The 14,804-nt window shown below is 51.6% G+C and overlaps 1 protein-coding gene across 2 annotated transcripts in view; it reads right to left on the bottom strand.

The window, feature by feature from the left end:
- POLR3E (RNA polymerase III subunit E) overlaps positions 1-14,804 on the bottom strand; it is a 38,046-nt gene that overhangs the window by 12,865 nt on the left and 10,377 nt on the right. For both annotated transcript variants that reach the window (XR_004026992.1, XM_030799852.1), the window contains exons 4-13: positions 14,335-14,412; positions 13,520-13,635; positions 13,050-13,132; positions 8,866-8,973; positions 8,465-8,514; positions 7,391-7,510; positions 5,908-5,993; positions 5,555-5,599; positions 5,388-5,479; positions 3,719-3,839 (exon numbers count right to left, since the gene is read on the bottom strand). Coding sequence is in view for 1 of the 2 variants with exons in the window: in XM_030799852.1 (XP_030655712.1) it covers positions 3,719-3,839; positions 5,388-5,479; positions 5,555-5,599; positions 5,908-5,993; positions 7,391-7,510; positions 8,465-8,514; positions 8,866-8,973; positions 13,050-13,132; positions 13,520-13,635; positions 14,335-14,412 (899 nt within the window). In the remaining variant the exon portion in view is untranslated. The remainder of the gene's footprint in view (positions 1-3,718; positions 3,840-5,387; positions 5,480-5,554; positions 5,600-5,907; positions 5,994-7,390; positions 7,511-8,464; positions 8,515-8,865; positions 8,974-13,049; positions 13,133-13,519; positions 13,636-14,334; positions 14,413-14,804) is intronic.

Genomic DNA, 14,804 nt, shown 5'->3' on the forward strand with positions numbered 1-14,804 from the left:
ACTCAAGGTTCAGGGAACTTCAGGGGAAAGGCCGGGGCCTTGGACAGCAGGGCATGAGAATCTCCAGAATGTAGCCCTGACCCAGCTCCAGCCGCAGGCCCTGCAACCCTGGCTCAGCCCCTGCCACAGCACCTGTGCTCTGACTGCCGCTCCCTCTGCTGCCAGGCCCTCCTCCTCGCCCTGCTCAGGTCCACCTGGCAACCAACTGTCACTCATCCTGCAAGGCCATGCTCTGTGGGGACATGGACTCTGCAGATGAGGCTCATCGCTGCCACCACAGCAAAGGTGCCTACTAAGTGTATGCTGACCGAACAAGCCTGGTCCGTGCAGTGATCTCTGCATTCAGGGAGCTCAAATGTAACAGCCGCCATCCCCAGGAGCAGTGTCTGAATGAGAGCCCGGTCCATGGCACAGAACGAGCAGTCTGGCCATAGTGACTGAATGGAGGTATGGATTTTGCGTTGTCTCCTCACAGGGACACACAGGACCCTCACCCAGGGGCCCCTGACATGGCAGTGTGGGCAGCAACAGAGTAGGGCTTACAGAAGTGCCGGGGCAGGTGGAATGCCCACGGTCCCCAAGTCCCTACCTTCCAGTCCCCAGGATGGGGCGAAACTAAAAGGGGCAGCACCTCCAGGGGACACATGCAGTGCTGGGCGCAGAGCCCAGGGCTGGGCCATGAGGCTTGGGTTCTAACCGGGCTCTGCGGCTGCCTTGCTGCAAGACTTTTGGCAAGTCCCATGCCTCTCTGGGCCAGTGTCCTCAGGTGTGTGACGGGAGAACCCCTCTTGGCTTTCATTCACTCATGGTGTAAATATACACAGGTAGTCCCATGTAACACGCGATGCGCCATCGCAAAAGCCTTCCATGATGAAAACGTGTAACAAAGGACAACAGCCGCAAGGTGCTGACAAACTGCGCTGGGCGTCTGTGGAGCAGTGCAAGGGCTCCACCACGTGGCAGTAACACGAATATACTCTGCAACTATGAGATGAGCTTTCAAGGCATTGTATTTTCTTAAAATGTGCAACATTTCACATTTTGTCACATTGCTCACCTTAAACTACACTACCTAAAAAGTGAGTTATTAATGCAATTAATGCTACATTATTTAGAATCAATATAATTCAAGTAAAACGTAGCCACATTATTTAACAAGGGTCTGCATTGGTAATATCCAGGCATTATCCCGGGTACTGGGAACATAAAGCAGGAGTCAAAACAGACATTCCTAATCCCTTGAAACTGATGGTCTCGTGCAGGCAGCACATGGTCTAGGGGAGGATTCGCAGGAGAAGAGAAACCACTGAAAGGCATCAAGCCCCACGCTCAAGACCTGTGATCCCCAGCAGAGTATGTAAAAAATTCGCACTTAGACACATCTAAACGAACCTGTAGAAAGCCAAAAACAAAGAGAAACTCCTAAAAGCAGCCAGAGGAAAACAAAGGCAGGCTGCCTTCACAGGAATAAGAACGAAACTGCCAACAGAAACAATGAAGTCAGAACACAACAAAATCATATCAACACGTGGAAAGGAAAATAACCACCAATCTAGAATTCTAGAACAAAGGTGAAATAGACATTTCCAGACACATAAAAACCAAGGAAATGCATCACCAACAGACCCACATTAAAGGAAATGCTATAGCATTCTTTAGGCAGAAGGAAATGATCCCAGATAGAAACTTAGAGATGCAGAAAGAAATAATGACTAAATTATAAACATATGAGTAAAGAATATTGATTGACTGGATACAGTAATGTCTTCTGGGGCTGAAAATATACAGAGAATTAAAATACACCAGGCCGGGCACGGTAGCTCACGCCTTTGGGTAATCCCAGCACTTTGGGAGGCCGAGGTGGGTGCATCACCTGAGGTCAGGAGTTCAAGACCAGCCTGGCCAACAAAGCAAAACCCTGCCTCTTCTAAAAATACAAAAATTAGCTGGGCGTGGTGGCATGCACCTATAATCCCAGCTACTTGGGAGGCTGAGGCAGGAGAATCGCTTGAACCCAGGAGACAGAGGTTGCAGTGAGCTGAGACTGTGCCATTGCACTCCAGCCTGGGCAACAGAGTGAGACTATCTCAAAAAAAAATAAAAATACACCAATCCTGTGCTCTCTTCGGCAGCACATATACTAAAATTGGAACAATAGAGAAGATTGGAAAATTAAAAAGGTAAAAAATATATATATATATATACCAATCCAGCAGTGTATGAGGATAGATATAAAATATTCTAAGATCTCTGAATAGATCGGAATGGGGTAAAAAGCAGCAATTAACATTAAAATGTGTTAAGTCATGAATGCAAGCTGAAAACTGTAGGGCAATCAATATATGAGCCCAAATGGTATAACTTCCAAGTTAGCAGGAAAAAATAGAAATGAATCCAGCAGATGGTAAGAATGATATAAAAATCCAATGTAAGGCCGGGCGTGGTGGCTCACGCCTGTAATCCCAGCACTTTGGGAGGCTGAGGCGGGTGGATCACGAGGTCAGGAGATCGAGACCATCCTGGCTAACATGGTTAAACCCTATCTCTACTAAAAATATACAAAATTAGCCGGGTGTGGTGGCGGGTGCCTGTAGTCCCAGCTACTCAGGAGGCTGAGGCAGGAGAATGGCATCAACCTGGGAGGCAGAGCTTGCAGTGAGCCGAGATTGCGCCACTGCACTCCAGCCTGGGTGACAGGGCAAAACTCCGTCTCAAAAAAAAAAAAAAAAAATCCAATGTAGGCAGGACAAAGGGTACTACTACAGGGTGACTATAATTAAGAACAATTTATTGTATAATTTTAAATAGCTAGAAAAGTGAAGTTTGAATGTGCCCAACACAAAAATGAGAAGTGTTTGAGGGGATAGATATGTTAATTGCCCTGATTTGATCATTACATTGTATACATGTATTTAGATTTCACACTGCCCCCATAAATATGTACATTATGTGTCAATTTAAAAAATGTTTAAATGTGGCCGGGCACAGTGGCTCACACCTGTAATCCCAGCACTTTGGGAGGCCGAGGCGGGCAGATCACGAGGTCAGGAGATGGAGACCATCTTGGCTAACATGGTGAAACCCCATCTCTACTAAAAATACAAAAAATTAGCCAGGCGTGGTGGTGGGTGCCTGTAGTCCCAGCTACTTGGGAGGCTGAAGCAGGAGAATGGAGTGAACCTGGGAGGCAGAGCTTGCAGTGAGCTGAGATCGCACCACTGCACTCCAGCCTGTGGGACAAAGCGAGAGTCTGTCTCGAAAAAAAAAAAAAAAAAGTTTAAATGCAATGTAGGCAGGACAAATAGAAAGAACTGTAGATTTAAACCCAAAGCACTAGTAACTGTATCAAATTTAAAAGGACCAAATGCTCCCATTAAGAGAACACAGCGTAGGCCGGGCGTGGTGGCTCACGCCTATAATCCTAACACATTGGGAGGTCGAGGTGGGTGGATCACTTGAGGTCAGGATTCGAGACCAGGCTGCCCAACATGGTGAAACCCGGGTCTACTAAAAACACAAAAATTAGCTGGGTGTGGTGGCGGGCACCTATTATCCCCAGCTACTCAGGAGGCTGAGGCAGGAGAATCGCTTGGACCTGGGAAGCAGAGGTTACAGTGAGCCGAGATTGCGCCATTACACACCAGCCTGGGCAACAAGAGTGAAGCTCTGCCTCAAGGAAAAAAATAAATAATAATAAAAAATAAAAAAAGCAACTTACCTCTTCACCACCCAGTTCCCTTGGACCAACATCGCCACCTTCTGGATGCCCCGCAGAACAGCCACGGAATCGATGGAGGGGCCCAGGAGGCTCATCAAGTTGGCAAAAGGCATGACCTTCACTGAGGAGGACGCAGGAGACATCAGACAAGGAAGAGGGGCGAGGCCCTTCCCTCCCCTCCACCAAGTCTGCATAGCTTCAAGTTAATGTAATACCCCCAGAATGTGATAACTAACAGTAGTGACACCCATCATAGCCAACAGCTGACACTCTCAGGCTGCTCACTACATGCCAGGCACCTCATGAAATCTGAGGATTCTATGAAGTGCCCCTTGAGGAAGACTTGAGGGGTGCCTCAGGAAGGGTCTATTACTACTCAGACCTGGAAAGGCTTCAAAGCTCACCCATAATCTCTTGGCTAGGAAGTGGCAGAGCCAGGAAGTGAACCCAAGCCACCTGGCTCCACTTGGTGCCCTCACTGTGCTCTGCTCCTGCCCAAGTGAGCCCTGGGCAGGGCCCAGGGAAAGTCCAAAATTTGGCCGGGTGCTTTGGCTCACACCTGTAATCACAGCACTTTGGGAGGCCGAGGCAGGCAGATCACTTGAGGCCAGGAGTTTGAGACTAGCCTGGCCAACAAGGCGAAACCCCATCTCTACTAAAAATACAAAAATTAGTGGGTATGATGGCGGGCACCTGTAGTCCCAGCTACTCCGGAGGCTGAGGCATGAGAATTGCTTGAACCCGGGAGGCAGAGGTTGCAGTGAGCCAAGATTGTGGCACTGCACTCCAGACTGGGCGACAGAACAAGACTGCCTCAAAAAAAAAAAAAAAAGTTCACAGCCTCTGCAGGAAGGAAGCCTACAATCCCGAGCATATCACGGAGCTCCCCTCTCTCCTTAGACTCCTAAGAGCTCATGGTGGCATCTCAAAGGACGAGCCCAGGTTCTGCGGCTCCATTCTGAACTCAAGGATCAGGTCTGTTGTTCACCAGCCACAGGTATCCTGAAGGTTCTGGCACTCAGAGTCCTTTGAGAAAAGGAGACCAGTCCTTATGGTGCCGGGTCTGGTGAGGGTACCCAGAAGCAATGCCAGTGAAGACACTGTCATGAAAATGACCCTAGTTGAGCCGGCGCAGTGAGTGGCGTCTGCTTGTAGGCCCAGCCACTCAGGAGGCTGAGGCAGGAGGATCACTTGGGCCCAGGAGTTACACAGCAAAACCCCATGTCTCTTTAAAAAAAAAAAAAAAAAAGCTCCTAGTCCATGTTCACCTGCAAGGCCCTGTACTTTAGAAGCCTCCTCTCTGATTCCTCACATTGGCCCCCAGGAACTATCATTAGTCTCTTTTCACAGAAAAACAAACAAAGCCTCAGAAATGTTCGTGACCTGCCCAAGAGCATGGCAGGCAAGTGGTGAGCATGGCACGGGAACCCAAGCCCGCCTGCGGGGGCCGGACACACTACTGTCCTGCATTCACGGGAACTTGGGCTGCCTGCGGGAGCTGGCCGCACTGCTGTCCTGCGTTATCTTTCCAGACAAGGATGCAAAGCTGGGCAGGCTGTGGGCAGCAGGGGCCTCTGGCCTTGCCCTCGGTCCTCACTGTCCCACAGAGTCCGTTCCTCAGGAGCCACTGGGACTGGGGCCCCCGGGAGGGCAGGGGGTGGGCACCCACCATTCTTCATCAGGATCTTGATCTGATCGGCCAGGGGCAGCGTGCGCAGCTGGGCCATCGACAGGACGTTGCTGGGGGCCACAGGCTTGTCTCTGGGGAAAGCAGAGGGGATGGGTTAGAGGCAGCCAGCCCCGAAAGGGAGAGGGTGTCCTGCCGCCTCTACTCACTTCTCCTCCTCCTGGCTGGGTGGCATCAGCATCATCAGGTACTCACTGCAGGGACACGGCAGGGGCAGAGGCTCAGGGCTGATCCAGGCTGGACCCTCCTCACCAGCCACCCAAGTGAGGGTCTGGGGAGGGGGTGCAGACAGCCCACCCCTGCCCTCCCCCAGCAGCCCTGAGCCCCTGCAGAAAAGGGGACCATCTCTTTCCAGGCCCACCCTCCTGGCCTTCTCCAGGGGACAATGGGCTCCACCCTCATGCTAGAGGAGGGGCCACAGTCCTCTGGGAGGATCCACACCAAGGACCCCTGGGGACCCTGGGCGGGCATCCAGTTTGCATGCTGGCCCAGCCCATCCCACCTGGGTGACTTGATGAGCTCCGTGTTCTCCACCCCGCTCGAGCCGGGGCACAGCAGGTACTGACGCTCATGCTCAGAGCGACTGTCCTGTTGGAGGAGGGCAGGGTGTGAGAGGAGCCTCAGCTGATGGCCCTGGCCTGCGCCCCCTCCCGCAAGGCCTCCCGTCTTCCACTCCATGGCCAGCCACAGGACCACATCCAACCTCCTGAGCACGGCACCCAAGGCCTCCGACATGGCCTCAGTCACTCATCTTCCTGGCCTTATGACCTGCCCAGCCCCAGCCCCCAAGCCTCGATGCCTTGTCTATAACACAGGCACACCACCAGCAATGACAAAATGATGGCTAACGTTCACTGAGCATCTAGGATGTGGTGGACTCTGTTCCACTGACTGTAAATATACTAACCCATCTCACCCTCAAAATAACTCGGCAAGGTAGGTACTATTATTACTACTCTCATTTTATAAGTAAGAAAACTGAGGCTCAGAGAGGTTAGCTAACATGCCCAAGGTCACACAGCAGGAAACAGCAGTGCCTAGAAGTTTGACCCCGAGTCTAAGGGTCTCTGTTAACACAAATCTCTTCCAAGAAGTTTCCAGAGAAATCAGGAGTTGTTCCCCACCCCAGAAAATATTGGGAGCCCTGGCCCATGGTGTCTTTGGAAGCTTCCCTCACTCAGTACGCAGTTTCAAGGGTTAGGTTCTAAAGTCAATGCACCAGGGCCAAGTGGTCGTGGCTCACACCTGTAATCCCCGCACTTAGGGAGCCTGAGGTGGGCAGATCACTTGGAAGTCAGGAGTTCGAGACCAGCCTGGCCAACATGGCAAAACCCCATCTCTACTAAAAAAATAAAAACAAAAAAATTAGCAGGTGCCTGTAGTCCCAGCTACCTGGGAGGCTGAGGCAGAAGAATCACTTGAACCCGGGAGGCGGAGGTTGCAGTGAGCTGAGATCGAGCTACTGCACTCCAGCCTGGGTGACAGAATGAGACTGTCTCAATAAATAAATAATAAATAAATAAAAATAAAAGTAAATAAAGTCAGCATACCAGATGAAAACCAAGTACAGTAAAAAATCCCCCTGGGCAGGTGTGCTGGGAACTCTGGGGTGGTAACACACGACCGACTCTCTAGGACAGAACCGGAGAACGCATCTGGCCTGCGTTTAGGGCCTGGGCTGCAGCGAAAATATATTACCAGGCACTAGCCCCACTGCAAGCCCAGCAAGATGCCCATGCCCAGGGGCCAAACCCCACCCAGGGAACCAAGGACTCGCATCGTTTTCTCTTGCTCTCCTGGGGCCCACGCTAAGTGGCTCGGCTGGAGTGAAGTGTAAACTGCCCACAGGACTCGATCCTCTATCTGTGGCTATGACTCATGAATTTGACTTAAGTTCAAGGTGAGACATGGAGGCCACACCCTGACCCTTCCGGGCACCGGGGTGTTTCCCCCAGGACCCCACGAGGCCCCGCTCACTCACTCACCCTCAGGCCATAGTAATGCAGGTGGACCCAGGGCTCCTCTGCGTGCTTCTTCTGCAGGAACTCATAGGACTGCACACGGCGCTGGCGGGCCTGCTCTGACTCCGGCCGGGAGAACCGCACCTGCGGTGGGAAGGGGAAGAGGTCATACCCTCAGGCCTGTGACCCTTGCTGGGCTGCCGTCTCGGCGCCTGCCAGAAGACCAGAGAACTCCGTATAGGGGTTTTCCACTCTCCCTTCCTTTCTTAGCACAGGTGGTTTAAATTCCGTCCCAACCGTGTCCCTCCCAGAGCTGCCTGCACACGCCAGGGAACAGCTTATACTTGCTCGTGCCTGCCCAGCCCAGAGGCTTGAGGGGGATTACAGAGTCCCAGGCGCCACAGCCAGCAGAGTCCTTAAAGCAGACGGGCCCAGGACGCCTTTTCTAAGTTCCCCAGAGCTTAGGAAGGGAGTTTCTAAGGTTCTAATAAGCTACGGAGAGAACAGGATGAGCTCCCTGCGCCACCTCCATGTCCATTATGCCCGTGTTCCCTGGTCCTCAAGGACATCCACTCACTCACCACTCTCTAGCCATACTTGTGTATCATTCTACGTTTAGCATTTTTCTTTTGGTACTACTCATTTTAATCTAAATATGCTTAAATAGGGAAAACTTTACAAACCATTAATGGAAGGTTAAGATTCTTTGAAAAATCTTTAAAATTCAGGAATAACTATTAAAACGAAAACTATGCATCCGTGCCCCATAAAGAGGATAGAATCACAGTTAATTGACTTTGGCTCTGTTAAGATACGGGTTCATGGCAGAGCTGGTCTGCGGGTCCTCAGGGCTCCTGGTCGCAGCTTCCTGCTCCCAGGTGACTCCAGCCAAGCCCCAGGCACACATCTCCAGCCAGGGCTTCCGTCTTGTGTACAGCTGGAACAACTCAGGTTGTTCCCTCCAGGTAGCCCAGCAAGAAGGCTCAAAAGCATGGACCTGTTTGCTCCACCTGCTTTCTGCGAAGACCCGCTACCCCCTGGTCTCTGGTCTTGCTGCCGCCCAGGCAGCACCCTCCTCCTCCAGGGGCCAGGGCTCACCGTGATCTGCTTAACATCGTCTTCTGCCTCATCCTGTGAAGAGTCCCCTGCTGCAAGAGAGACAAGCCACTGAGTGCAGTCCTGGGGAGCCTCCACCTCCCTTCTCTCAATCCCACCCACCAGGGAAGCCTCAGGCCGGGTTGCTGGGAGTTCTCCTCACAGAGAGAGCTGCCTAAGATGGTGGTTCTCAATCGGGGACAGTTTTGCCCCTTTACTCCAGGGATACTGGGCAATGTAACCTTTTTGACTGTCATGACTGTGGGGTGGGTGCTTCTGGCATCTAGTAGGTAGAAGCCAGGGAAACTGCTAAACATCCTATCATTCCATCCTTCTTCCCAGGACCAAGCCATCCCACCAGGATGAAGGCAGGCAGGCAGCAGGGCTGGGGATCCCGGGCTCACCTTCGTTGGCCGCCTCCCTCTCCCGGTGCTTGGCGTCAGCCTTATCCAGGTAGGAGAAGCTGGGCCGCAGCTGCAGGATGCCATGTAAAGGTGTCAGGTGGAGCTCACCTGGTGAAGGAAGAAGGGCTTTGGACTCAACTCTAGAAACCCATCCAGTTTGGCTCAAGGGAGTCACCAAGTCCCCTGAAGGCCTAGGCCCACCATCAAACTGCCTCCCATTCCCGCTGCAGCCCCCAATCCTGGAGTCTTGGGACCACCAGGCCAGGGACCATCCCCAACTCCACCTGGCCCTGCTGGACACAGCAAGCACACAGCCCAGACTAGGACAGGAACCTGGACTCTTCTGTTCGAAGCCACTTCCTTCAGTCCCATCTCCCAGCCTGGTTCCACACCCCCCTCCCCAGCTGCTTGCTTTGCCACACTAGGCAGCTAATCCTCATCAAATTTGCCCTGCTGTTTACCCTCCAGACCTCAGCCAGATCACCCTTACTGTCCCACCCCACACACCTGGATTTCCTCTCCTTCTTATCCTCCACCTCTTCCTGCCAAAATTCCACCCGTTCTACTAGGAAGTCCACTAGTGCCACTGTGGCTGGAGAAGAGGCCCTGCTAGAACTGGGTGGAGTGTCCACATGGCCTCTGATAATGATGATGACTTCCTCCCACGCTGTAAGGGATGTGGCTTTCAAGAATTACATGCTTGAGACATGGGTTCTAAACAGAACGCGCAAGTTATATGACGCTACTTTTGATCCTATCCTGTTTTGTTTCCTAAGTGTTCAGATTAGTTTCGTTCATTGCTTTTGAGACTAAATACTTAAGCACCTTGTACATTTTTTTTTTTTTTTTTGAGATGGAGTGTTGCTCTGTCACCCAGGCCAGAGTGCAGTGCCATGATCTCGGCTCACTGCAACCTCCACCTCCCCGGTTCAAGTGATTCCCCTGCCTCAGCCTCCCAAGTAGCTGAGATTATAGGTGTGTGCCACCAAGCCTGGCTAAATTTTGTATTTTAGTAGAGATGGTGTTTCACCATGTTGGCCAGGATGGTCTCGATCTCCTGACCTCATGATCTGCCCGTCTCGGCCTCCCAAAGTCCTGGGATTACAGGTGTGAGCCACCGCGCCCGGCCGCGCCTTGTACTTTTTACCAGCTTTGGGACAAGACTCACGTACCATACAGTCCACTCATTTAAAGCATACTAATCAATGTATTTTTTTTTTTTTTTGAGATGGAGTCTCACTCTGTTGCCCAGGGTGTTCAGTGGTGCGATCTTGGCTTACTGCAACCTCCGCCTCCTGAGTTCAAGGGATTCTCTTGCCTCAGCCTCCTGCGTAACTGGGATTACAGGCACTCACCACCACACCTGGCTAATTTTTTGTATTTTTAGTAGAGATGAGATTTTACCATGTTGGCCAGGCTGGTCTCGAACTCCTGACCTCAGGTGATCTGCCCACTTCGGCCTCCCAAAGTGCTGGGATTACAGGCATGAGCCACCACTCCTGGCCATAATTCAATGTATTTTAACATATTCACAAAGCTGTGCAGCCAGCACAACCAATTTTAGAACATTCTCATCACCACAAAAAGAACCAGGCAATCCCCACTCCACTCTCCCACTAGTCCCTGGTAGCCACTAATCTACTTTCTGCCTCTGTGGATTTGCCTATTCTGGACATTTCACATAGAGCCACACATCACTTAACAATGGGGATACGTTCTGAGAAATTCATCGTTAGGTGATTTCATCGTGTGCAAACATCGCAGAGTGCACTCACAGAAACCCAGACAGCAGAGCCTACTACACGCCTCAGCTCTATGGTATGGCCTATCGCTCCCAGGCTACACACTGTACAGCATGTTACTCCCCTGAATACTGTAGGCAGTTATAACAGAATGGTATTTGTGTATCTAAATATACCTAGGCTGGGTGCAGTGGCTCATATCTGTAATCCCAGAACTTTGGGAGGCAGAGGCCAGATGATCACTTGAGCCCAGGAGTTTGAGACCAGCCTGGGCAACATAGCAAGACCCCATCTCAACAAAAATTTTTTTTACAAATTAGCCAGATGTGGTGGCATGGCCTGTAGTCCTAGCTACTCAGGAGACTGAGAGAAGGCGATTGCTTGAGCTCAGGAGATAGAGGCTGTAGTGAGCTATGATCACCACTGTACTCCAGCCTGGGTGAGAGTGAGACCCGGTCTCCAAAAAAAAAACCCCAAAACAAACAACAACAACAAAACACACCTAAAAAACCCTAAACATAAAAAAGGTACAGTAGAAGTATAGTATAAAAGACTAAACACAGCTTATAGGACTGAAGCTGCTCTGGATGAGAGTGAGTGGTGAGTGAATGTGAAGGCCTATGGACATTACTATACGCTACTGTAGACTTCATACAGACTGCACACTTAGGCTACACTAAATTTGTAAAAAAAAAAAAAAAATAGGGTGGGCGCAGTGGCTCGTGCCTATAATCCCAGCACTTTGGGAGGCCAAGGCCGGTGGATCACCTGAGGTCAGGAGTTCGAGACCAGCCTGGCCAACATGGCAAAAACCCAGTCTCTACTAAAAATATAAAAATTAGCTGGGTGTGGTGGTGTGCATGTGTAGTCCCAGCTACTCGGAGTCTGAGACAGGAGTACTGCTTGAAAGCGGAAGGCAGAGGTTTCAGTGAGCCAAGATTGAGCCACTGCACTCCAACCTGGGCAACAGAGTGAGACTCCCTCTCCAAAAATAAATAAATAAATAAATTTATGAAAAATATATCTTTATTGTATATGCTTTTTTCAAGACAGAGTCTTGCTCTATTGCCCAGGCTGGAGTGCAGTGGCGGAATCTCAGCTTACTGCAACCTCCGCCTCCCAGGTTCAAGCAATCTTCCCACCTCAGCTTCCTCAATAGCTCAGACTAAGGGATGTGCCACAATGCCCAGCTAATGTTTGTATTTTTTGTAGAGAAGGGATTTCACTCTGCTGCCCAGGCTGGTCTGGAACTCCTGGGCCTGCCTCGGCCTCCCAAAGCACTGGGATTACACGTAGGAGGCAACACACCCAGCTATATGCTTTTTACCTTTTTTTTTTTTTAAACTTTTTAAACTTTCTGCTAAAAACTAAGACACACGCCGGGCATGGTGGCTCACACCTGTAATCCCAGCACTTTGGGAGGCCGAGGTGGGTGGATCACCTGAGGTCAGGAGTTTGAGATCAGCCTGGCCAACGTGGCAGAATCCCATCTCTACTAAAAATATAAAAATTAGCCAGGCGTGGTGGTGCACGCCTGTAATCCCAGCTACTCGGGAGGCTGAGGCAGGAGAATCGCTTGAACCCAGGAGGCGGAGGTTGCAGTGAGCTGAGACTATGCCACTGCACTCCAGCCTAGGCAACAGAGCGAGATTCTGTCTCAAAACAAAACAAACAAACAAAAAACTAAGACACAAACATACAAGTTAGCCTAGGCCTACACAGAGTCAGGCTCATTAAGACATCACTAGGTAAGCCAATTCTTCAGCTCCATTATAATCTTACGGGACCACCGTTGAGTATGTGGTCGGTCGCTGACTGAGACGTAATCACACAGTGCGTAGCTGCAAGTGAAGAAGCACATGGCTTCTTTCACTTAGCACAATGTTCTCAAGGCTCATCTGCGTGGTAGCATCAGTGCTTCATTCTTTTCCATGGTCAAATAACATCCCACTGCGTGAATGGACCACATTCTGTTTCTCCATGAATCCAGCGGATGGGCATCTGGGTTGTTTCCACTTTTTGGCTATCATGAAGATGCTACTGTGAACAACTGTGTATGGTTTTTTGTGGACACATGTTTTCATTTCTTTTGGATAGATGCTGCCTAGGAATGGAATTGCTCTGTCATAAGCTTCATATTTAAAGACAAAATTCTGTCCCCAAACTTATGTTAGCTACTTGTATGTATCTGTGTCCCGGGAGGACAAATGAACTTGGAGCCCCACCCAATCTGGTCAGGCAGTGTCCAGCCAGCAGTCCCCAAAGGGGGCCACTTCCAGTCCCTTGACAATGTGTCATTTCTGTTATTTCCACACCTGCCCGGCCCCCACAGGTGTCTAGCTTTCAGGGCAGGTGGGAGATAGAAACCAGGCTGGGGAGGTTCTCTCCCTGCCCAGCCCCCCCAGCGCCATGACCCCACCGCGGGATGCCAGCCCCGGTTACCTTGCCTGTAGAGTGCAGCGGCATAACGGGATGTGTTACTGGTGGTCTGGGAAGAGCAGAAGGTCTGCTTGTCCATCAACTTCCTGAAGCACAGGGAGAAGCAACGTTACAGGGGAAGGCAGCTCCGAGTCAGGGCCTGTGGCCACAGTGCACTCCACCACCTAGACACTTTCTGAATTGCCACAACCAGGGACCAAGGCCGCAGGGCAGCCTACGTGAGTCTCAGGAGGGCAGCCTGGGGATGAGAAAACCCATGGCCTTGTTTGTAGACCAAGAGACGAGGAGTGGGTAGGAGCTCTGGGACCAGCCAGTTCAGGAGGGCAGGGTCTGAGACAGGCCCAGCCCTCCAAAGGCTGGGATGCTGGTGGGGAGCCCAGTGAGGGGGCAAAGGGGGTCAATGTCTTTAAGGTCTTTCGGAGGCTCCTGTGTGAATGCAGGGAAACCGGACAGGCTTGAGGCCGGGAACTCACGAGGAATACGTGCTGGTCTCGTCGGCGCAGGCCCCGTCCACGTTCAGTGCGATCTGCTCCCCTTTGCTGCGGCAATAGTTGGGGTTCAGGGTGTCGATGGCCATCTCAAGCTCTACCTGGAGGCACCAAGCACCCCCACCAGCTATGAGGACCCCAAGGCATGGATCCCCAAGGGACACCCCAACCCCGCCATGGCCACCTCCTAACCAGGTCCCTGCCCAGAAGCGGGACTGACACATGTCCCCAAGGGCCCCTGGACTTCAGTCCACACCAAGGGCCACAAACCCAAATTCCAACAAAAATGTCAGAAGGAAGTGGAGAGTCCTGTAATCTTGTTTGTCCTCTATTTCACTCCCAAAGACCTAAATTAGGTGCCAACACCTAAAAATAAAGAGATTCCTCATAAAAATCCTTATTTCCCACTTCTCTTGAAAAGCCAGCAGAACTGGCAATACTGGGATGGCACTTCCCTATGGCTGGAGGGGCTAGAGCTGCAGACCCTCCATGGACAGGTGCTAGATTCTCTTCCTATCAGACCTACTCCATGTTCACCCGCCCGCCCCCGTCTTATCCTGGGAACCAAAGCTCACATCTGGCCCCACTCTCTAATTCATCAGTCTCATGCGTCCCTGGCCTCTCTGGAGGGGCCCATCCCTGTCTTTCTGGACACTTTCCTTCCTCAGCTTTCAAGGGCCTGGGAGCTGCTGGTTCTCCTACTTCTCCAATGACTCCTTCTCTGAGTTTCTCGCCTCCACCGGTTCCCACCCTCATCACCCTCTCTTCCCGCCCCCACTGCCCTCAGGGGGCAGCCCCACCTTCTGCTGCTTGGGCTTGATCTTGGCTGAGAGGTGCGGAATGTCATCGTAGGTCATCGAGGCTGGACGCACAGGGTACTGGGGAGGGGAAGGGAGCCATTAAGTCCACTCTGCCCAGCCCTGCCCAGAGCTGGGCCCCAGCCAAGAATCAACAGCTATCTCCAAGCCCACCCCAAGCAGAGACCGGCTTTACCCTACCACAAGGGTACCAGCTGCCCAGCACCACCTGCAGACCTATTCTCATCAGCTCCCCATGGCCTCCTTCCAAAGGGCCACTGCAGGATGTCTCTGACTTCCGAGGGACGTGCCTACACACAGGAAGCCGAACTGGCACACTGCTGCTCCAGGAACCCACAGAGCACGGCCATGGGGGGTGAGGATGGGGGTCCAGGGCCTAACTACCAGTGGACAGGCCATCCGGGGAGAGAAGGACGAACAAAAGGAGTCCATAAGGAAGCAAAGAGTGAAAG

The sequence above is a fragment of the Nomascus leucogenys genome, chromosome 2, assembly GCF_006542625.1.
Source record: "Nomascus leucogenys isolate Asia chromosome 2, Asia_NLE_v1, whole genome shotgun sequence".
Classification (NCBI taxonomy): Eukaryota; Metazoa; Chordata; class Mammalia; order Primates; family Hylobatidae; genus Nomascus; species Nomascus leucogenys.